The sequence below is a fragment of the Ylistrum balloti genome, unplaced genomic scaffold (genome assembly GCF_031769215.1).
Source record: "Ylistrum balloti isolate Yb309-2 unplaced genomic scaffold, AGI_CSIRO_Ybal_v1 Utg369754, whole genome shotgun sequence".
In the NCBI taxonomy this organism is placed as follows: domain Eukaryota; kingdom Metazoa; phylum Mollusca; class Bivalvia; order Pectinida; family Pectinidae; genus Ylistrum; species Ylistrum balloti.
The window spans coordinates 1,585,238-1,610,630 of record NW_026781956.1 but is presented as its reverse complement, the minus strand read 5'-3'; the positions used below and the strand labels follow the sequence as shown (position 1 = coordinate 1,610,630).

The 25,393-nt window shown below is 40.0% G+C and overlaps 1 protein-coding gene across 1 annotated transcript; it reads left to right on the top strand.

Annotated features, from left to right (window-relative positions):
- The first annotated feature begins 10,424 nt into the window (after positions 1-10,424).
- Positions 10,425-13,617, top strand: LOC132543374 (transmembrane protein 151B-like). The gene is made up of 2 exons (XM_060206863.1): positions 10,425-10,439; positions 11,899-13,617. The coding sequence occupies exons 1-2, from the start codon at positions 10,425-10,427 to the stop codon at positions 13,615-13,617; spliced, it is 1,734 nt and encodes a 577-aa protein (XP_060062846.1).
- Positions 13,618-25,393: the final 11,776 nt, after the last annotated feature.

The following is a 25,393-nucleotide window of genomic DNA, read 5'->3' as shown; positions in this document are numbered from 1 at the left end:
ACACATGTTTATTGAAAACTATTTACTCCACACAAATGCAGTGGCACTCTCGATAATTAAAGTCATTGTCGCCGAACGTGTCATCAACGCCTCTGTCTACTCCGAGATCGCAGTGCCCATTACCTAACTCGATTTACCGAAACAGCGAACTTTCTGAAGCATGGATTGTAACTGTCTATAAGAAACATATATACTCACTAGTGGATCCTGGCGAGCAAATACAATCAGCCTCCTGACAAAACATTGATGGCCTTAACACTAACTGTAAATGGCTCTAAAAGCATTATCGAATTTACTTGGACGTACAGATTCATATAAATGTGTTGTAAGTATAATCCAATTTTAGGACTATTGCTTCCGATCGTTTTGTAATTCCGGAACTCATGGATCAGGCATCCATTTCCAACTCTTAGAGAGAACGAATTCGAAGTCCCAAATACGCTTCATTCTACAGATGTTACACAGGGTTGTGGCATTGAGAGAGAAGGTTACACAAGAGAGAGAAGATGATAGAGAGGTTTGTGGTATTGATAGAAAGTTTTACACAGGGTAGTGGTATTGATAGAGAGACGTTTACACGGGGTAGTGGTATTGATAGAGAGACGTTTACACGGGGTAGTGGTATTGATGGAGAGACGTTTACACGGGGTTGTGGTATTGATAGAGAGAACATTACACAGGGTTGTGGTATTGATAGAGAGAGGATTACACAGGGTTGTGGTATTGATAGAGAGAAGATTACACAGGGTTGTGGTATTGATAGAGAGACGTTTACACGGGGTAGTGGTATTGATAGAGAGACGTTTACACGGGGTAGTGGTATTGATAGAGAGACGTTTACACAGGGTTGTGATATTGATAGAGAGACGTTTACACAGGGTTGTGGTATTGATAGAGAGACGTTTACACAGGGTTGTGATATTGATAGAGAGACGTTTACACGGGGTAGTGGTATTGATAGAGAGACGTTTACACGGGGTAGTGGTATTGATAGAAAGACGTTTACACAGAGTTGTGGTATTGATAGAGAGACGTTTACACAGGGTTGTGATATTGATAGAGAGACGTTTACACGGGGTTGTGGTATTGATAGAGAGACGTTTACACAGGGTTGTGGTATTGATAGAGAGACGTTTACACAGGGTTGTGATATTGATAGAGAGACGTTTACACAGGGTTGTGGTATTGATAGAGAGACGTTTACACAGGGTTGTGGTATTGATAGAAAGACGTTTACACGGGGTAGTGGTATTGATAGAGAGACTTTTACACAGGGTTGTAGTATTGATAGAGAGACGTTTACACGGGGTAGTGGTATTGATAGAGAGAAGTTTACACAGGGTTGTGGTATTGATAGAGAGACGTTTACACAGGGTTGTGGTATTGATAGAGAGACGTTTACACGGGGTAGTGGTATTGATAGAGAGACGTTTACACGGGGTAGTGGTATTGATAGAGAGACGTTTACACAGGGTTGTGGTATTGATAGAAAGACGTTTACACAGGGTTGTGATATTGGTAGAGAGACGTTTACACAGGGTTTTAGTATTGATAGAAAGACGTTTACACAGGGTTGTGATATTGATAGAGAGACGTTTACACGGGGTAGTGGTATTGATAGAGAGACGTTTACACAGGGTTGTAGTATTGATAGAAAGACGTTTACACAGGGTTGTGATATTGATAGAGAGACGTTTACACGGGGTAGTGGTATTGATAGAGAGACGTTTACACAGGGTTGTGGTATTGATAGAGAGACGTTTACACGGGGTAGTGGTATTGATAGAGAGACGTTTACACGGGGTAGTGGTATTGATAGAGAGACGTTTACACAGGGTTGTGATATTGATAGAGAGACGTTTACACAGGGTTGTGATATTGATAGAGAGACGTTTACAAGGGGTTGTGATATTGACAGAGAGACGTTTACACGGGGTTGTGATATTGATAGAGAGACGTTTACACGGGGTAGTGGTATTGATAGAGAGACGTTTACACAGGGTTGTGATATTGATAGAGAGACGTTTACACGGGGTTGTGATATTGATAGAGAGACGTTTACACGGGGTTGTGATATTGATAGAGAGACGTTTACACAGGGTTGTGATATTGATAGAGAGACGTTTACACAGGGTTGTGATATTGATAGAGAGACGTTTACACGGGGTTGTGGTATTGATAGAAAGACGTTTACACGGGGTTGTGGTATTGATAGAGAGACGTTTACACAGGGTTGTGATATTGATAGAGAGACGTTTACACAGGGTTGTGGTATTGATAGAGAGACGTTTACACAGGGTTGTGGTATTGATAGAAAGACGTTTACACGGGGTAGTGGTATTGATAGAGAGACTTTTACACAGGGTTGTAGTATTGATAGAGAGACGTTTACACGGGGTAGTGGTATTGATAGAGAGAAGTTTACACAGGGTTGTGGTATTGATAGAGAGACGTTTACACAGGGTTGTGGTATTGATAGAGAGACGTTTACACGGGGTAGTGGTATTGATAGAGAGACGTTTACACGGGGTAGTGGTATTGATAGAGAGACGTTTACACAGGGTTGTGGTATTGATAGAAAGACGTTTACACAGGGTTGTGGTATTGATAGAAAGACGTTTACACAGGGTTGTAGTATTGATAGAGAGACGTTTACACAGGGTTGTGATATTGATAGAAAGACGTTTACACAGGGTTGTGATATTGATAGAGAGACGTTTACACAGGGTTGTGATATTGATAGAGAGACGTTTACACAGGGTTTTAGTATTGATAGAAAGACGTTTACACAGGGTTGTGATATTGATAGAGAGACGTTTACACGGGGTAGTGGTATTGATAGAGAGACGTTTACACAGGGTTGTAGTATTGATAGAAAGACGTTTACACAGGGTTGTGATATTGATAGAGAGACGTTTACACGGGGTAGTGGTATTGATAGAGAGACGTTTACACAGGGTTGTGGTATTGATAGAGAGACGTTTACACGGGGTAGTGGTATTGATAGAGAGACGTTTACACGGGGTAGTGGTATTGATAGAGAGACGTTTACACAGGGTTGTGATATTGATAGAGAGACGTTTACACAGGGTTGTGATATTGATAGAGAGACGTTTACAAGGGGTTGTGATATTGACAGAGAGACGTTTACACGGGGTTGTGATATTGATAGAGAGACGTTTACACGGGGTAGTGGTATTGATAGAGAGACGTTTACACAGGGTTGTGATATTGATAGAGAGACGTTTACACGGGGTTGTGATATTGATAGAGAGACGTTTACACGGGGTTGTGATATTGATAGAGAGACGTTTACACGGGGTAGTAGTATTGATAGAGAGACGTTTACACGGGGTAGTGGTATTGATAGAGAGACGTTTACACGGGGTAGTGGTATTGATAGAGAGACGTTTACACGGGGTAGTGGTATTGATAGAGAGACGTTTACACAGGGTTGTAGTATTGATAGAAAGACGTTTACACAGGGTTGTAGTATTGATAGAAAGACGTTTACACAGGGTTGTAGTATTGATAGAGAGACGTTTACACAGGGTTATTGTACTGATAGAAAAGTTTACACAGGGTTTTGGTATTGATAGAGAGACGTTTACACAGGGTTGTGGTATTGATAGAGAGACGTTTACACGGGGTAGTGGTATTGATAGAGAGACGTTTACACAGGGTTGTAGTATTGATAGAAAGACGTTTACACAGGGTTGTAGTATTGATAGAAAGACGTTTACACAGGGTTGTAGTATTGATAGAGAGACGTTTACACAGGGTTATTGTACTGATAGAAAAGTTTACACAGGGTTTTGGTATTGATAGAGAGACGTTTACACAGGGTTTTGGTATTGATAGAGAGACGTTTACACAGGGTTGTGGTATTGATAGAGTGACGTTTACACAGGGTTGTGGTATTGATAAAGAAGTGATTGAAACCCTCGCCAATGAAACTTCGTGATCATTGTTCTATCGATGTTCTCTGACATAAACCAGAAGTCTATTTAGGGCAGCGTCGCCGAACAGATATGTAGCTCCGATAACACTAACAATTATAGCGAGCATCGTCGCACAATATGAATGACCTACACACTCAACAAATTACATACCCAGGTTGTTGCGCATGTTTCGAACCACACACATAACTTATTCATAATTCATAAGAAGTAATGATTTTCTATGGAGCACATCAATACGATACATTCAGTGGTAACGCCATTTCAAAGTCGTAGTGATATTGTTTCACAACACTGCCAAACGTCGCCAGTAATTCATTAATTAATCTGAAAAAAGTACATATTTTCTAAACTATTGTCCGCACGCATCAATTGATTGCATTCAAACAATTCTAGTTTCTCTTTCTACAGTGCCATGCCTCATTAGGTTGGCAAAACTCTGCAAGGGAAGTTAGATATGAAAAATAAAAAATGATTAGGTATCAAAATGTGGAATGGTGTTTAATCATAAAGATGTTGAATGTTTTGTAATTTATTTGTGTTTTTGTATAGGAAAAGAAATTGAGTGTTTGGAAGGAGTATGCATCTTGTATCTTACACTGTGTCTGAAACAATGAGGATGTGTCCCTGATATCTTTGTCTAATAGGCTGCGTCCGTCAAATCACACATTGCAGTAACATTATCAAATATGCTGGTGACATATCCCGTTTGTCGATATCGCAATTTAGATAAGGATCCTAGATATAACAGGAATACTCGTGGGATGGACGGACCAGTAATTCACAATCCTGACCTTTACCTCTCCTGGGACCGATCCTCAAATTTCTTTCGTGCTTATTTGTTACAATAATATGGGACTTCCATTTCAGGTCCTAAATACTTTGCCTTGTCATCATATTGGAGAGTTTGATATTTCCAACGGAACAATAACATAAACAACAAGAAAATACCAATATAATCATAATCCAAACCCAAAGCCAATAAAACAAAGGCAAAATTATGAACAAATGTGTATTTATACGGAAACTCTTGAAAAAATACAAAGATAATAAGATTACGTGTTCCGAAATAGTAAGCGTCTTCTGCTTCATCGCCGACACTCGAAATGTAATTTTTTTTGTTAATCCAATTAAGTAACGTCGCATTCTCAAATGGGGACAAGGTACATAACAACGGAACAAACCAATACGCAAATTAACGAGCATTAAACGCGTCCAGCTCCAAATCGCACGAACAAGACAGTAAAACTTCCCAATACTTTCCACGAACTTGTGTCTTTTGAAACCCTGTATTACGGGTGTGTCCGTCAGTGATCGACTTCATGCACGAAAATGGCGTTAATGGAAACATGCCCTTGAACATCATCGAATCAAATGCGACGTTTTAACACCATAAGTTGGGGATGCAGGAATGTTGCTATCCAGAAAATGATAATTCTCAGTAGGGAAATTGAAGTCATCACGGTGATCTTAAAGTCTGGTGGAAAGTTGCTCATGTTGGTTTCGTTGTGGGGAAAGTTCGAGATAAACAGCTGATGTAGACGAGTCTTTCGTGTTTTCAATTTCCTATTCTGGTGGGTGTATATGATAGAGACGTGGTCAATAAATCTCTGCTTATATAAAGACAAGGCGTTATCAGTATATCTGGGTACAGAAGACAGTGCACTGCAGCATGTATCCTTGTTCAACAACAGATCCACTAATTAAGGTTTCAACAACACAGAATATAAAAGTGTCGGTCTGTAATATTTTTAACGACACTTCTTTGAAACCATAGTGCTACTTTCATTACCAAACATCAACAGAAATGTCCGATTTCTCCAAGAATTAATGAAACTTCAAGTGATAACAGGAGGGCGGAGAGTGAGTGGTTTACGTGAGCCGTGTGACAACCAGTGAATGGTGGTGCACCATTTCAGGCATCTTTTGTTATCGGGTAATTCGTGTTAAATGAATAGTTGGCAATTTATACTCAGTTCCAGGATCTAAACTACCTGTCACACACCCACAATTGCCGCTACACAAACCGGAAACCTGTAATTGTAAAATTCTGCATCCATAGAACACTTGATAGTAATGCTCGATAATAGGACGATAATGCCTTGTGTGAGTTTCCAGTTGTATGACTGTCCAAGAAACCCGAGAAGCGCCCGACTTTCAGCGAGATCGATACCTTAGCGACACTTACTAACAATGTTAATGTGACGAAAATAATAGCTTGAAATTGCATGTTACATGGTAAGAATTGGCGGGTACAAACATCTGTGTGATTATGATTGTCCTGCTTTGTGGCAATGTTTTAGCGCGGTAATGCAGTTGGTGCCGTTTGTGAAGCTAGAGTATGATAGTTATCCCTTTCTCTTTGACAAGCGTCTCTATGATATGTGATTGCTCTTTAATATATAGCCTTGACCAAACATTTAAAAGGCAAAAATTAACAACCTTACGAACTTATTTCGTCCCTAATGATGGTTCGAGCTGATGCCTTATGAGGTATACGTGTAATTATGTGAGTCTGCGAGTCTCAGACATAAAAGCCAATTCGAATTCACTGTATGAAAATAGGGCGAGAGGGAATATGTTAAAAAAAAGTATCACGAAAGAAAATTATTGTTTTGTGATCAAATTTATAGTAAGACATCCGTTTATGTTCTTATGTTCGTAGACTAGGCAAAACACAAATGAAGTCCTCGACTGTAGGTTTCATGTAATATATCAATACTCATCATTTATATAAACTAAATGTAGGGAGAAATTAAAACAGAAGACGCGTTAATGTCTGGGAGGGAGCTGTAACAGCGGGCATATTCGGGTTGGTAGGATTTACAACAGCAGGCAAGTTAGTGTCTCTGGGAGGGAGATGTAACAGCGGAGATATCCGGGTTGGGAGGAGTTGTAACAGCAGACGTGTTAGTGTCTCTGGGAGGGAGATGTAACAGCGGGCATATTCGGGTTGGTAGGATTTGCAACAGAAGGCAAGTTAGTGTCTGGAAGGGAGATGTAACAGCGGGCAAATTTGGGTCGTGAGGAGTTGTAACAGAAAACGCGTTAGTGTCTGAGAGGGAGATGTAACAGCGGGGATATGCGGGTTGAGAGGAGTTGTAACAGAAGAATCGCGTTTGGGTCGTGAGTTGTCTTAGTGTCTGAGAGGGAGATGTAACAGCGGGGATATGCGGGTTGAGAGGAGTTGTAACAGAAGACGCGTTGGTATCTGGGAGGGAGATGTAACAGCGGGGATATGCGGGTTAGGAGGAGTTGTAACAGCAGACGTGTTTTGTCTGGGAGGGAGATGTAACAGCGGGGATATGCGGGTTGGGAGGAGTTGTAACAGCAGACGTGTTTTGTCTGGGAGGGAGATGTAACAGCGGGGATATGCGGGTTGGGAGGAGTTGTAACAGCAAACGTGTTTTGTCTGGGAGGGAGATTTAACAGCGGGGATATGCGTTTTGGGAGGAATTGTAAAAGCAAACGTGTTTTGTCTGGGAGGGAGATGTAACAGCGAACATATCCGGGTTAGGAGGTGTTTTAACAGCAGATGTATTAGTGTCTATGGGAGGGAGATGTAACAGCGGACATATCCGACATTTTATAGTGGTCAGCCTGCATATATATGGAGGAAGTCGATGCTATCATTAATCAACATTGTATCGATGGTAACCAAGTATATTCCCTCTATCTACTTGATATACGTCTGTAAGCCACAAAAAATACACAAGCGGCTAATTTCCTCAATTGAAATTTCCCATAAATAACCATGTTCCTGAATGGAAACGCTAGGTTAATTCTTCACGGCCATTAAGCTACCGGAATAAATAAAGGATTCACAGTGAAAACCGTCTGAATCACCATGTGTACATGGCGTTTAACATTTCAATAGTTTTATATACTTTGTATGTGTAGTAGATAACCAGATTATTCCCTTGACCCATGGTAGGTAGCTGATAAAGAATCACCATAAAAGCAAATTTATCTCTGTTACCTAAGCTCTTTGATACATTCACCAACGTAAAAAAAAAGTTGCCCAAGAGAGGGAAGCAAAATCTTACCGCTAAAATCAAATGAAACAATGAGGACCTTATACTGGAGAATGTGAGAACCTTATACTGGAGCATGTGAGAACCTTATACTGGAGCATGTGAGAACCTTATACTGGAGCATGTGAGAACCTTATACTGGAGAATGTGAGAACCTTATACTGGAGCATGTGAGAACCTTATACTGGAGCATGTGAGAACCTTATACTGGAGATTGTGAGAACCTTATACTGGAGCATGTGAGAACCTTATACTGGAGATTGTGAGAACCTTATACTGGAGAATGTGAGAACCTTATACTGGAGATTGTGAGAACCTTATACTGGAGCATGTGAGAACCTTATACTGGAGCATGTGAGAACCTTATACTGGAGAATGTGAGAACCTTATACTGGAGCATGTGATAACCTTATACTAGAGCATGTGAGAACCTTATACTAGAGAATGTGAGAACCTTATACTAGAGCATGTGAGAACCTTATACTGGAGAATGTGAGAACCTTATACTGGAGCATGTGAGAACCTTATACTGGAGCATGTGAGAACCTTATACTGGAGCATGTGAGAACCTTATACTGGAGAATGTGAGAACCTTATACTGGAGCATGTGAGAACCTTATACTGGAGCATGTGAGAACCTTATACTGGAGATTATGAGAACCTTATACTGGAGCATGTGAGAACCTTATACTGGAGATTGTGAGAACCTTATACTGGAGAATGTGAGAACCTTATACTGGAGATTGTGAGAACCTTATACTGGAGCATGTGAGAACCTTATACTGGAGCATGTGAGAACCTTATACTGGAGAATGTGAGAACCTTATACTGGAGAATGTGATAACCTTATACTAGAGCATGTGAGAACCTTATACTAGAGAATGTGAGAACCTTATACTAGAGCATGTGAGAACCTTATACTGGAGAATGTGAGAACCTTATACTGGAACATATGAGAACCTTATATAGGAGAATGTGAGAACCTTATACTGGAGAATGTGAGAACCTTATACTGGAGCATGTGAGAACATTATACTAGAGAATGTGAGAACCTTATACTGGAGCATGTGAGAGCCTTATACTAGAGAATGTGAGAACCTTATACTGGAGAATGTGATAACCTTATACTAGAGAATGTGAGAACCTTATACTGGAGCATGTGAGAGCCTTATACTGGAGAATGTGATAACCTTATACTGGAACATATGAGAACCTTATATAGGAGAATGTGAGAACCTTATACTAGAGAATGTGAGAACCTTATACTGGAGCATGTGAGAACCTTATACTGGAGCATGTGAGAACCTTATACTGGAGAATGTGATAACCTTATACTGGAACATATGAGAACCTTATACTGGAGAATGTGAGAACCTTAAACTAGAGAATGTGAGAACCTTATACTGGAGAATGTGAGAACCTTATACTGGAGAATGTGAAAACCTTAAACTGGAGATTGTGAGAACCTTATACTGGAGAATGTGAGAACCTTAAACTGGAGATTGTGAGAACCTTATACTGGAGAATGTGAGAACCTTATACTGGAGAATGTGAGAACGATATACTATAGAACGTGAAAATCTTACATTGATAACGTGAGGACTTTACACTACAAAACGTGAGAACTTTTAAATCGGAGAAAGTGAGAACCATCTATGGGGAACGTGAGAACCTTTTGATGTAAAACGTCATAACCATAAACTTGAGACTGTGTGAAATAAGGTTACTGGATTTCCTGTCTGTAAACACAGTCCATTATCTAGAAATAAAAACTTTGATTATATTAAGACTTTTTTACAATTTTAATTCGCTTTTGGAAGGTGAGCCTAATGGATTTAGTCCACTTAGTAAGTTAATCTAATGAACAATTTCTCGGTTGATACACCCTGTGGCACTGTATTCCTGAAAATCATAATTAACTTCAAATTCACACCCCATTAAATTGAAGTCGCTTCTTAATATGTTGGACCATTTATGAAAAGCTCTCGTACATCAATTCAATCTGAATCGCATTTTTAAAGGGAAATAGAATATTTAAAATCAATTGATGTGCGTTTTTGTAATATGAAAGCTTGGAAAGAGTTAAGTAAAGAAACAAGAGTAGTTCAGGATTAGATATTGGAAGCACGTGGTAACGTTTTATGTACGAGTTAACATGGTTGACTAGGGACAGTTAAACTGAATCAGTTTGTATTGTTGGAGGACAAAGACTTCTGGCCGAACACTCTCTCTAGTTGACTGTGGTAATTGATGTTCTCCATTACGATAACGTCGCTTGTGATGTGAACAAAGACATCACGCTTTGAATAACAGAACAAACTTTTCCCTAACGGATAGATAAGATCGTCCCATGCTACCGTGCGGCGCAGCAATGCGAACATCTTTATACTATCAAAGTTATTCAGACATTTTGCTCCCTATCTGATACATAATGACACAGAACACGGTACGTTACCGTCACTTACAGTAAATCACTAAGACTATGGCACTTGTTTTTTTATGTGGAACATGTCGCTTCAAAATGCAAATTTCTAACTGCAACGACTACGCTTGTAAGTTTGGCTGTTTAACTCTCTCTCCAAACGAATTTGTAGGCTATTACAATTCCCTCCCTAAACAAATTTGTCGGTTATTACAATTCCCTCCCCAAACAATTTTGTGGGCTATTACAACTCCCTCCCCAAACAAATTTGTCGGTTATTACAATTTCCTCCCCCAACGAATTTATGGGCTATTTCAACTCGCTCCATGCATTTACCATACAAGAAACAGTCACACAACAGATCATGCTCATTACAGAACGTTTGCTAGGATTCTGTTTTAATTGGATGTTACATGCAACGAATGATATCGATACGGTGTTCAACATCCGCCCTGTTTAATGTTTCATCAACTGTCATGCAATGTGTCATATGGTCGGCGTGGCGGCCTGTTCAGCAACTATTAACATCTATGAAAACTGTTCTACACATTGTGTCCAATATAATATATACATTTATAATCTGCTGTCTAATATCCATCAGCCTCGTTATGAAATTAAAGATGCTTTGTAAACGTGTAGGATGAAGGCGTTGTCTTTATCACACACGTCAGCTAAGGTTTCACAGCTGTTTTAGTACAATAATCTCAGAATTTCTAGTAGTCCCAGTGTATACCTCTTAAAAAGTATATAGCGAGGATGTGTTGTGACACTCATCCTGTCTAATCACCTCAGAATCTTATTGCAAGGATAATTCAAACAATATTGTGTAATACCTGTTAAACGATTGAGACGCAATGTCACATTAAAAAAAGGAAAAAGTTGATGGTGATACTGGCATATATGGTGAAACAATAAATCTCTGATATTATGAGTATGTGTGAGAACGATCCTCCACGGTACATAGTACATGAGGGGGTTCACTCTTTCCGTTAACACCAAATTCTTAGTCATTCAAGGGGGTTATTTGTAATACAGATGAAGAACTCGTGAACATTTGTTTTGTTACAAATTTCCATTAGGTCTTTATATGTGTTGTTTGGAGTTTTGATTCAAAACGTGCCATTATATATCTACAATTTTGATTTTATTTACATTTATAGAACAAAATATGTATCATCTAGAGCCTTTGGTCACCTGAGTGTGGCTGTGCTCCGGCATCTTTGTTAGCATAAAATTGTATGTTCATTATCAATTGTCATAAACAGTTTTTGAAAGCGATTGATTTTTAGACAAATCTCAAACTTCACATCATGTACACACCGATCACATCAGCATAGATTACAAATGTCATTCAGTCTTCTCTACAATCAAACTAAATCTTCTTGTAAATCTGTTGATATATATTATTATCTAAACTTCATCTAAACCTATGAAGAAAATCTAGCCAGTTTTGGAAATTATTGAATATTTTTTTTCGTTGCAGCAAAGACCGACCAAGCAGTCGTTCTTCGGTTCCCTGCGCCGTGACGCTCACTGGAAATGTCTGATTCTGACAGTCCTCATCTGTGGTTGCCTTGGCGCCATAGCGTGGTGTCGTGTGGCCATCATCACGACCGTCGTTGTTAGTTACTACGGCTCGCGTCGGTCAGACAAGACCATCACGCAGTCGAGCCCGTGTGAGGACGGGTACATCTACATCCCTGTGGCATTTGTCATCATGTTGTACCTCGTCTACCTGGTGGAGTGTTGGCACAGCCACACGCGCATCGAGTTGCATCACAAAGTGGACGTAGGAACGGTGTACGAGAAGATCAGTAATATGCGTAATGCCATTCCTATATTGTGGTGGAAGGCACTCTGTTACCATTATGTGAGAAAAACGCGTCATGTGACCCGATACAGAAATGGTGACTCTTTCACTACTACACAAGTGTATTACGAGCGCATCAACTCTCACACCGCTGGTTCTGCCTTTAACTTCTCTCAGTGTGGGGTCAAGGACATGTCATCCATACTGCATGGTCTAGAAGACTACCCTGCCACAAAGATTAAATTCAGCAAGGGATTCTCGTTCGCTTCTGTTGACGCCGAGTGTGAATTTGATGAGCAGAGGAGCCGCTTCTTCCGCGAGAATGAAAGACGAGACGACTACATGGAAACAAGGGAAGGCATGGACCTTCTTAATGTCAATTTCAAGGAATACATGATAACCTTCGCCGATCCTAATAATCTGCCTTGGTACGTGTCTCACGTTATATTCTGGATCGCCTCTAGTTTGCTTATGTCTTGGCCATTGAGGGTCATAATCGAGTTTAAGACTGCTTATGTCCACTATCACGTACACAAAGTGTTTGGAAATAATTACGTTGAGTGTGAGCCCCCAGACCCTATAGCACAATTAACAAGGGTCAACACAATGACTAGCACCGAGCTGGAGTTAACTATTCAGAACAATTATGCACTAGTGCCCAGTTATTCCGAGGCACTCCTCATGGCTTCCAATGTGACTTATGAAGTTCCTGATGCAAATGGTAACGTATCCACTTCGCCAATATACGGTGCTAAGCGGAGTGTGACGTATGGGTCGCTGTCATCTGCTACCAAACAGGATGCCTTGCAAAGACTGCCATCTGGCCCAATTTCTCCATCTCTCAGACGTTGTCATAGTTACACGATAGTGAATGGGGGACTAGTTATTCAAAATGATATGCAAATTGATCTCAGTTTTCCAAACCGTCCTAGAAGAAAATCGCGCCGATTTATAGGTCCATGGAGGCGGGAGGATACACCTAGCAACCCCGTTAGTTCACCGTCCTCTCCCCAGGAGTGTATGGTGGCCATAAATACACAAACATCTACCGTTCGTGTTCTAGGCTTAAACAGGTCACCGAGAACAAAGACAAAAAATAGCCCAGAGACAAGTACAGTGCGATCACTAAACTTGGAGAGAAGGACATGTGCTTTTCCCCTCAGGTCGCCAAGCGCACATTCGATGGGTCCATCAATGCTCCGGTCCGCGCGGTCCGGGCTTTCGGAAGATTCTCTCCCTTGTTACGATGATGCCTTGTCGATGGACACGCCTTTATTTGAGAACGAAAATGACAGTCCATTTAGCTCAAGACTTACTCGCACAGAGAGTGCTAGACAACCTAGCACATCCCAGAGACAGCAATGTAGGACCATCATGGAAACGTCTCTTTAGTCATCGTATGTTGAGTGTGTGCGTGTGTTGTATTGTTGTATTATATAGTCTGAATTCATATGCGGATGCAGAATTTATATATTAAATAGTACCAATTTTCTAATAAAACGTTTCCCTCATTCACAAAATATTTCACACCGAATGTTTTGGCGTCTGCTGTGTGGCATGGGTACATGATGTCCTAACGTAATACAATCAGCAATCTACTATAACAGCAGCCATGTCATATAACGTTAACCTTACAGAGTCTAATAATATAAAGGATAGGATTGCGTCGCTGGGCCGATAGAGGTATGTTGGTCAGATAGAAACACTAAATAATGAACCAAGAAGTCAGGTTTAAAGTGATTCATTCTGTGAGTATTTAAAGGGACACTAACGGTGGAAATATATTGTTTAAAGCTAAATGAAAATGTTGCTTTAACCTTTAATTATGTCTTGATGCAGTGTCAGTACGTACAGAAATGGTAACCCCTCTCCAATGTAGCGGCGATAATACCACATGGTAAAAGCGAGACAGTTAACTGCATGATGATAGAAATAAATTGCAGTGATAAAGTATTTGATTACGTGTTTTGTGACACGTTATTGCTCAAACTTAATTCAGTGTAGAATTTAAAACATTTGTAATTTAGATATAGCGATTTGCTTTCCCAGGCCTCTTCTAAGATCAGAGATATACTGGTTTGTCAAGCTAAAGTCAAGCTAATTACCAGTATACCTAATATCTGTCATCGCCTTCATCATTAGACACTTTATACAAAATCGCATTAGTCACGTGTCATCTCCGACCAAACAATATGATAAAAACTATATTTTTACAGTAATCGGAAGTATATCGATTCATTGTCAATTTCATTTCTATAGAACAAGGACAGATTTCTCATTTTCATAGCAGTTGTTTCCGGAAATCTCTCCATTCGCCGTATCGACGTCATATCCTGATTTTTATTGCTTTTGCAACTCTTTGGTATGTAGTGGATGCAGTGACTGTCTTTTGTTGACCCCTCTAAGAATCTCGGATCTATGGGCAGTCGGTTGTTTTTCTAGGATTATGCAGGTTTTGACCGTTTAATTACAGATAAGGATTCCCATGTCATATCACTACGAGTTGTTTGATGTTTATTATGTATTATGTACAACGTTAATTAGATTCTGGAGATTTCTATAAATCGATTAAATACAAGACTACTTCAAAGTCTATCTGTTATCATCATTCTACGACCGGAATATCTTGGCTGATCACGTAACGATCCTTTCTTGACTAACCAGACTGATCAACACAAAGACCTATGCATCATAAGAGCTAAACTAGATCGCGTTGTCCTTATTCGTGTTTTTATGAACCTTTGCTATGTCCACAAACGAAATTTTCTATTTTCATTTTCTGTTTTAAACATTGACCGAGACATTGCCTGAAAGAGTTTCAGTGGTCTCAAAATAGTATGCCGAAATAAACAGGCTGACTCGCTTAGGTAAAAGTTGAAAATAAAACAGTTTGTATAATTTTATGTTTCCATAATACATTCCTGTACCAGTTTCAGCCGACCAGGACTGTACATACGTTTCTCCTACTCCCGCTTTTCCAGTGTTCTATTGTTTGTCACGATGTCCACTATATCTCGTTATATTAACAACTACTTTCTTCCGACATGTCATTCAGGATAAGAGGTACCCAAACGGATATAACGTAAAACATTTATATCACCGATGTTAGTGACATACAGTAGAAAACACAACTGATAGTGACATGCTACAACACTTAATCAGGCCATCCCAAAAAGACAGTCGGACACACAGCCGATGTTAGTGACATGCTACACACTTAATCCTTAATCTAGCCATCCCAAAAATACATGCCGACACACAGCCGATGTTAGTGACATGCTACACACTTAATCCTTAATCTAGCCATCCCGAAAATACATGCCGACACGCAGCCGATGGTAATGACATATATGAATAAAATAAACATTCAAATCTATGTGAAATATAAAAAATTAGTTATTTTGTTTTGTTAATGTAAATATATGGAATTACTTTCTATGGCTTTAAGAAAGCCATAATGTGGCTTCGATTGTGCCCAATACACGTAACATCTCATGTGTCTCCAGTAGTCGATGAGATGCAGGAAATCCCACATGTGGTTCCGATAGTCCAATTGATTGACAGGGAACTCAATGTGTGGCTCTAGTAGTACCCAATGATTAACAGGGAACTTCTAGTGTGTCTCTAGTAGTACCCAATGATTAACAGGGAACTCCCCCTAGTGTGGCTCTAGTAGTACCCATTGATTAACAGGGAACTTCTCCTTGTGTGTCTCTAGTAGTACCCAATGATTAACAGGGAACTTTAACAGGGAACTTCTAGTGTGTCTCTAGTAGTACCCAATGATTAACAGGGAACTTCTCCTAGTGTGACTCTAGTAGTACCTAATAATTAACAGGGAACTTCTAGTGTGTCTCTAGTAGTACCCAATGATTAACAAGGAACTCCCCCTAGTGTGGCCCTAGTAGTACCTAATGATTAACAGGGAACTTCTAGTGTGTCTCTAGTAGTACCCAATGATTAACAAGGAACTCCCCCTAGTGTGTCTCTAGTAGTACCCAATGATTAACAGGGAACTTCTAGTGTGTCTCTAGTAGTACCCAATGATTAACAGGGAACTTCTAGTGTGACTCTAGTAGTACCCAATGATTAACAGGGAACTCCCCCTAGTGTGGCCCTAGTAGTACCCAATGATTAACAGGGAACTTCTCCTAGTGTGACTCTAGTAGTACCTAATAATTAACAGGGAACTTCTAGTGTGTCTCTAGTAGTACCCATTGATTAACAGGGAACTCCCCCTAGTGTGGCTCTAGTAGTACCCAATGATTAACAGGGAACTCCCCCTAGTGTGTCTCTAGTAGTACCCAATGATTAACAGGGAACTCCTAGTGTGTCTCTAGTAGTACCCAATGATTAACAGGGAACTTCTCTAGTAGTACCCAATGATTAACAGGGAACAGGGAACTCCCCCTAGTGTGTCTCTAGTAGTACCCAATGATTAACAGGGAACTTCTAGTGTGTCTCTAGTAGTACCCAATGATTAACAGGGAACTCCCCCTAGTGTGGCCCTAGTAGTACCCAATGATTAACAGGGAACTCCCCCTAGTGTGTCTCTAGTAGTACCCAATGATTAACAGGGAACTCCCCCTAGTGTGTCTCTAGTAGTACCCAATGATTAACAGGGAACTCCTAGTGTGTCTCTAGTAGTACCCAATGATTAACAGGGAACTCCCCCTAGTGTGTCTCTAGTAGTACCCAATGATTAACAGGGAACTCCCCCTAGTGTGTCTCTAGTAGTACCCAATGATTAACAGGGAACTCCTAGTTTGTCTCTAGTAGTACCCAATGATTAACAGGGAACTCCTAGTTTGTCTCTAGTAGTACCCAATGATTAACAGGGAACTCCTAGTTTGTCCTAGTTTGTCTCTAGTAGTACCCAATGATTAACAGGGAACTCCCCCTAGTGTGTCTCTAGTAGTACCCAATGATTAACAGGGAACTCCTAGTGTGTCTCTAGTAGTACCCAATGATTAACAGGGAACTTCTAGTGTGTCTCTAGTAGTACCCAATGATTAACAGGGAACTCCCCCTAGTGTGTCTCTAGTAGTACCCAATGATTAACAGGGAACTCCCCCTAGTGTGTCTCTAGTAGTACCCAATGATTAACAGGGAACTTCTAGTGTGACTCTAGTAGTACCCAATGATTAACAGGGAACTCCCCCTAGTGTGTCTCTAGTAGTACCCAATGATTAACAGGGAACTCCCCCTAGTGTGTCTCTAGTAGTACCCAATGATTAACAGGGAACTTCTAGTGTGTCTCTAGTAGTACCCAATGATTAACAGGGAACTTCTAGTGTGACTCTAGTAGTACCCAATGATTAACAGGGAACTCCCCCTAGTGTGTCTCTAGTAGTACCCAATGATTAACAGGGAACTCCTAGTGTGTCTCTAGTGTGACTCTAGTAGTACCCAATGATTAACAGGGAACTTCTAGTTTGTCTCTAGTAGTACCAAATGATTATCAGGGAACTCCTCATGTGGCGCCATTAGTGTCCAATGATTTATATCAGAACACTTGATAGTGCTAAGGCATGACGAAACCTAGAAGGATGACTCGTTAGTTTAGTTTCGTATTTTTATAGATTTTTTTATACTGCAAGGTAACCAGTATATAAACTTACATAATGATTTGAGTGCAGAATGTGTCGGATATTAAGTCAGTTTTACAGCGTAGATAGATTCTTAGAAAAGATTACTAGTAGACGTGTTGAAGTACGATGTGACCCTCCCACAAACTTCCCGAGGGAAGAGTAACAAAATAGGTGTAACACAAGCTGATCAAAACAACGTGGTACCCTACTCCATTTCAAATGACATCATTAACACTCGTTCTGAAGTGAACGAGGGTTAGCTGTCACATTCGTTAAATGCGGAAGTGTCTGCACAAGTCGCGTTGGATACATGCCCCGGAAAGTCCACATGATTACGTAGATTATCCTGTTAGGAACTCTTTTAGGTGAAAAATAAATCTGTATTGCAAAAATATGAAATAAGCACATTTTATTAACACGTATACGAAATACATATCTTTTATGAAATATGACTTTTTGTTTCAAAAAAACTTTAGTGTGTTGTTAATGGAATTATGGGTCATATTTAACATTTGGTCATTCTTACAAATACTTGAATGACAATCGTACTTCAGTCAAATGTTTGATTTTATAAACGTCTTTGTAACGCATTGTGTTTATATGTCTCAGTCAGGACATTTTGTCGCTATTTGGCTCCAGGAAATACATTCCTTCTTAAAATCGGTCTAGACACGAGCTGAATATGCCATGTACGTACGATTTGGTTTCGTTACAAAATTCATGCATAAATCTGCTTCTGTGTTTTTTGTTTTTTGCTTTGTCAATATTTATTTATTCATTTATCTATTTTTTACATACTGAAATTTTAATGACATAATTTGGAACTTTGTCGGCAGCTAGGAACATCATGAGAATCTAATCATCGAAGTTCGACTGATGGAAATTTGACTGCATTTTGATTTGGAATTTGGTGTGGAGGATACTGATGTGACGCTGATTTATATTTCTCCTGCATGCTAGGCTGCTTTACACACAGAGTCGGACACCAATAATCTCTGGCTTATATAAATAACTGTCTACGCCTTGATTCGGCCTCTGTTCCTCACGTGAGGTAATTGCATTGCCAGTAATATATTGTTATGAAAAAGTTTGCCAAGGTCTTCGAGTCTGATCATTTTTACCAAATGACAATAAACACCTCGAAATACATCAAGTAAATCAACTTGGAGACACATCAACATAATCGCGCCGCGAGTACAGCATGCTGTCTCTTAGCAGTCGTCAGCTTCGCCAATGATGAATGATAAGAATGATAGCGAAATAAGGAGGAATGATGGGTAAATCTATCACCGGAAATAGGAAGGAATGATGGGTAAATCTATCACCGGTAATTGTATCGAGAGTTATTTATCTACACAAGTTTATTACTTGTAGATTAATGAGCCCGAAACATGTATCCATCCATCACTTGGTCTGATAGAAACAACAACATCATAGGAATGGATCGATACTGCTGTCGTCAGACAGATCACCCGGATTGCATAGCCATCCTGAGACATGTCACCCGGGCTGTATAGCCATCCTAAGACACGTCATCCGGGCTGTATAGCCATCCTAAAACACGTCACCCGGCCTGTATTGTCATCCTAAGACACGTCACACGGGCTGAATAGCCATTCTGAGAAACGTCACCCTTGCTGCACAGCCGTCTTTAGACACACCACTATACCCTTCTTTTGGATGGATTAATTTCATATGAGGCTTTATTCATCGAAGATCTTATCGAAACTGGTCACAAAGACATGGCAAAGTCCTTCAATTTCTATTTAAGATGTACTTAGGATGTTTTTTCTGAACAACAAGAACAGTGATCGTGTACATCATATTCACCCACCAGAAATAGAAATTAAGGACATGACAGACTTCAGCAAATCATCGCAATTTTCCCTACAAAGAAACTGAATATATCCCAATTTTCATGATGCCCAACAGTTGACTTACAAATCCGGTGGAGAGATGCAGGACGTAAAGATGACTGGGAAACTTTATGGTCGACATAATGGTCACATCGGGAATTATGTTATTTCCTTGTACGATATAAAGCTGGGCGTGTTTGACGCTCGTTAATATCCTTGTTAGTTCCGTTGTTGATTACCTTGTTCTCATTTGGAATTGTGACATTACCTCCTTTGCTTTACCAAGATTTAAATGGAGAGTGTCGTCGATGAAGTAGAAGACGGTTATACTTCAGGAACATTCGATCTTACTCTCTTCGGGGGGGGGGGTCACCATATAAACTTTTATTTGTCACTGATTCGTTGTAATTTCTCTTATTTGACTTCGAATTAAGAATATGTTGACATGTTGATATTTTTGTGTTATATATATATATAAGTGTCTGCTTAAATTCCACTTCCATCCAACTTTTTTCCCGCCTTCCCTAAGCCGTTATCTAGTCAGTGTTATAGTCTAGGAATTTGAAGAGAAACCATATTCGGAGATTAATCGAATTAAACCTTGAGAAGCACTGTCCGGGGAATGCTAAATACGAGGCGATGGAAGAATTATCTTCTGTGTTTAGAAGGTGAAGTTAGATCATCTCGAGTCATCAGGAGATGTGCAGAGAATTACAATTCAGGTGGTTGAAAATGGATACAGAATGACAACCCAGGTACATTACAAGGTGGATATAGAATTATAACCCGTGTTCTGTAGAAGATAGAAATTGAATCATAGCAAGGGTTCCTTAGAAGGTGGATATAGAATCATAGCCAGGGTTCTTTAGAAGGTGGATATAGAATCATAGCCAGGGTTCTTTAGAAGGTGGATATAGAATCATAGCCGGGGTTCTGGAAGGTGGATATGGAATCATAGCCAGGGTTTTGTAAAAGGTGGATATGGAATCATAGCCAGGGTTTTGTAGAAGGTGGATATGGAATCATAACCCGGGTTCTTTAGAAGGTGGATATAGAATCATAGCCAGGGTTTTGTAGAAGGTGGATATGGAATCATAACCCGGGTTCTGTAGAAGGTGGATATAGAATCATAGCCAGGGTTCTGTAGAAGGTGGATATAGAATCATAGCCAGGGTTCTGTAGAAGGTGGATATGGAATCATAGCCAGGGTTTTGTAGAAGGTGGATATAGAATCATAGCCAGGGTTCTTTAGAAGGTGGATATAGAATCATAGCCGGGGTTCTGTAGAAGGTGGATATGGAATCATAGCCAGGGTTTTGTAAAAGGTGGATATGGAATCATAGCCAGGGTTTTGTAGAAGGTGGATATGGAATCATAACCCGGGTTCTTTAGAAGGTGGATATAGAATCATAGCCAGGGTTCTTTAGAAGGTGGATATAGAATCATAGCCAGGGTTCTTTAGAAGGTGGATATAGAATCATAGCCGGGGTTCTGTAGAAGGTGGATATGGAATCATAGCCAGGGTTTTGTAAAAGGTGGATATGGAATCATAGCCAGGGTTTTGTAGAAGGTGGATATGGAATCATAACCCGGGTTCTTTAGAAGGTGGATATAGAATCATAGCCAGGGTTTTGTAGAAGGTGGATATGGAATCATAACCCGGGTTCTGTAGAAGGTGGATATAGAATCATAGCCAGGGTTCTGTAGAAGGTGGATATAGAATCATAGCCAGGGTTCTGTAGAAGGTGGATATGGAATCATAGCCAGGGTTTTGTAGAAGGTGGATATAGAATCATAGCCAGGGTTCTTTAGAAGGTGGATATAGAATCATAGCCGGGGTTCTGTAGAAGGTGGATATGGAATCATAGCCAGGGTTTTGTAAAAGGTGGATATGGAATCATAGCCAGGGTTCTGTAGAAGGTGGATATAGAATCATAGCCAGGGTTCTGTAGAAGGTGGATATGGAATCATAGCCAGGGTTTTGTAGAAGGTGGATATAGAATCATAGCCAGGGTTCTTTAGAAGGTGGATATAGAATCATAGCCGGGGTTCTGTAGAAGGTGGATATGGAATCATAGCCAGGGTTTTGTAAAAGGTGGATATGGAATCATAGCCAGGGTTTTGTAGAAGGTGGATATGGAATCATAACCCGGGTTCTTTAGAAGGTGGATATAGAATCATAGCCAGGGTTCTTTAGAAGGTGGATATAGAATCATAGCCAGGGTTCTTTAGAAGGTGGATATAGAATCATAGCCGGGGTTCTGTAGAAGGTGGATATGGAATCATAGCCAGGGTTTTGTAAAAGGTGGATATGGAATCATAGCCAGGGTTTTGTAGAAGGTGGATATGGAATCATAACCCGGGTTCTTTAGAAGGTGGATATAGAATCATAGCCAGGGTTTTGTAGAAGGTGGATATGGAATCATAACCCGGGTTCTGTAGAAGGTGGATATAGAATCATAGCCAGGGTTCTGTAGAAGGTGGATATAGAATCATAGCCAGGGTTCTGTAGAAGGTGGATATGGAATCATAGCCAGGGTTTTGTAGAAGGTGGATATAGAATCATAGCCAGGGTTCTTTAGAAGGTGGATATAGAATCATAGCCGGGGTTCTGTAGAAGGTGGATATGGAATCATAGCCAGGGTTTTGTAAAAGGTGGATATGGAATCATAGCCAGGGTTTTGTAGAAGGTGGATATGGAATCATAACCCGGGTTCTTTATAAGGTGGATATAGAATCATAGCCAGGGTTTTGTAGAAGGTGGATATGGAATCATAACCCGGGTTCTGTAGAAGGTGGATATAGAATCATAGCCAGGGTTCTGTAGAAGGTGGATATAGAATCATAGCCAGGGTTCTGTAGAAGGTGGATATGGAATCATAGCCAGGGTTTTGTAGAAGGTGGATATAGAATCATAACCAGGGTTCTTTAGAAGGTGGATATAGAATCATAGCCGGGGTTCTGTAGAAGGTGGATATGGAATCATAGCCAGGGTTTTGTAGAAGGTGGATATGGAATCATAGCCAGGGTTTTGTAGAAGGTGGATATGGAATCATAACCCGGGTTCTGTAGAAGGTGGATATAGAATCATAACCCGGGTTCTTTAGAAGGTGGATATAGAATCATAACCCGGGTTCTGTAGAAGGTGGATATAGAATCATAGCCAGGGTTATTTAGAAGGTGGATATGGAATCATAACCCGGGTTCTTTAGAAGGTGGATATAGAATCATAGCCAGGGTTCTTTAGAAGGTGGATATAGAATCATAGCCGGGGTTCTGTAGAAGGTGGATATGGAATCATAGCCAGGGTTTTGTAGAAGGTGGATATGGAATCATAGCCAGGGTTTTGTAGAAGGTGGATATGGAATCATAACCCGGGTTCTTTAGAAGGTGGATATAGAATCATAGCCAGGGTTTTGTAGAAGGTGGATATGGAATCATAACCCGGGTTCTGTAGAAGGTGGATATAGAATCATAGCCAGGGTTCTGTAGAAGGTGGATATAGAATCATAGCCAGGGTTCTGTAGAAGGTGGATATGGAATCATAGCCAGGGTTTTGTAGAAGGTGGATATAGAATCATAACCCGGGTTCTGTAGAAGGTTAAGATTCATGGAGAAACAAGAAAATGAAGATTTGAAAACAAAATCATGATTTGTACTTTAACTTTGATAGAAAGAGAGCAAATCAAAAGCAGGAGAAAATACAAACGAAGATATTCGAGAGAAATAGAAATATTTTTTACAAAGTTTAAAAAAAAGAAAAATGCTTCTTCTGCATCTTTGTTCTTATAAAGTACAAGGAAGAGTAATATTTCCTAATTATGAAAATATCCTCTAGTTTCAACCAGCCTGCATCTTTAGAAACATTGTGTTGTATTCTTTGTCAACTGTCGACATCTTCCATAGAAATCGTAAGATATTCAAGCCAACCCCGTGAATATTGACTCAACTAAAAAAACACAGAGAACATTGAATAGAAGATTGGAAAATCACGCAAGGAACGTTTAAATCATCGTATAGGAGAGACTGGTGTCTTGCTGTTTTCCATACTGCTTTATAGTAAGCTGTCCCTGCTGGTTATGTAGTAGGAAAAGTGCGCCATAGTTGATACAAGGTCTTAAAAGAAGGTACCAGATAGTATGGTACACATTCAACAAGGAATATATTAGGGTATCAGTCTATGTAGTCGACACACAGAAATATAGTTGGTTGCCAAATTTGTGCTTTTTTCAAGCTTTAACTGGGCTACACTGGAGACCATAGGACCCTCCATCCACAGAGAAAAGAGTTCTTCCACATGTATTCCTCAAATTACTACCAATCCTCGAAACATGCCAGATAAAAGCAATTAAAAACTGAAACAAAGTGTATGATATATACCACTCAGTTGGAGAGAACTTCTCTTTAACGCGTTCAGTTGAACATGAGACAAGTAAGCCAGAGGTCCTAGGTTCGAATCTAGTAGAGACACAGAAATATATAATGATCTGATACCACCCCTTGTAGCGACGCATTCCTTTCTGACGTCGGCGGTATGGACAACAGCCACAACAACGAAGTAAAGTCCAACCTCGTTATCTCGAACTCGTATAACTCAAAGACCCCTTTTAATTCGAAGCATTTCGTCGGTTCCTGTCCAACTTTCTACAAAACATTCGAACTTAAATTAAATACTCGGTTATCTCGACGTTTTCACATGGTCCCGCCGAGTTCAAGATTCGACTGTAGTCCAAAGGGCATGTGATCAAATGATTTCATTTACTTTTCGCAAATATGTAAGATTAGACCTCTTCATGTAGATATATCTTATGATAAGATTGTATACAAATTATACTAACGTACCGGACTAAATATCCTGTGAATCTCTGTCGGTAAATAAAGACAATGAGGTCGCTAAGCTTTTGTCGAAACACTAAGTAACGCAAGTATAAAATTCCTGTTTACAGAAAGCATTACAAAACAATGTTCTTAAAGATGCGTCCTTATTGATTGAACAGACATTCATCAGCTTCACCAAGTTGGACAAACAATTGTGAAAAATAACAATTGTTCTTACGCTAAATTACATTTTATCGATATTCCGTTAGTATACTGGCGTACTCGATCCTGTTGATCTTGTAGATTCTGTCTATATCTGTCAACACAAAGGCACTGTTTTGTGTGTAAACGATGATTGGTCCATAACTCTGAATATCTACGCCGTGCGGAGAACTGATGTTAAATCTTGGTCTTTCATCCTATATTCATGGGCAAGTCCCTAAGGCACGTGCGAACAACGACAGTAGTTCGTGAAATGGGCTGTGTCGCAAGAATATTATCACTTACAGCGTATGCAACTGTCTGTTTACAGTTAACATACTCGTTATATGTTTTGTCTGAATGCGTATGTTTCTAATAAACCAATCGACTTGCATATCTACATGCATTCATAAATCGACAGGGGTATACTTTCGACCTAAGCCTGTATTATCAACAGGGGTATACTTTCGACCGAAGCCTGTATTATCAACAGGGGTATACTTTCGACCGAAGCCTGTATTATCAACAGGGGTATACTTTCGACCGAAGCCTGTATTATCAACAGGGGCATACTTTCGACCGAAGCCTGTATTATCAACAGGGGTATACTTTCTGTATTATCAACAGGGGCATACTTTCGACCGAAGCCTGTATTATCAACAGGGGCATACTTTCGACCGAAGCCTGTATTATCAACAGGGG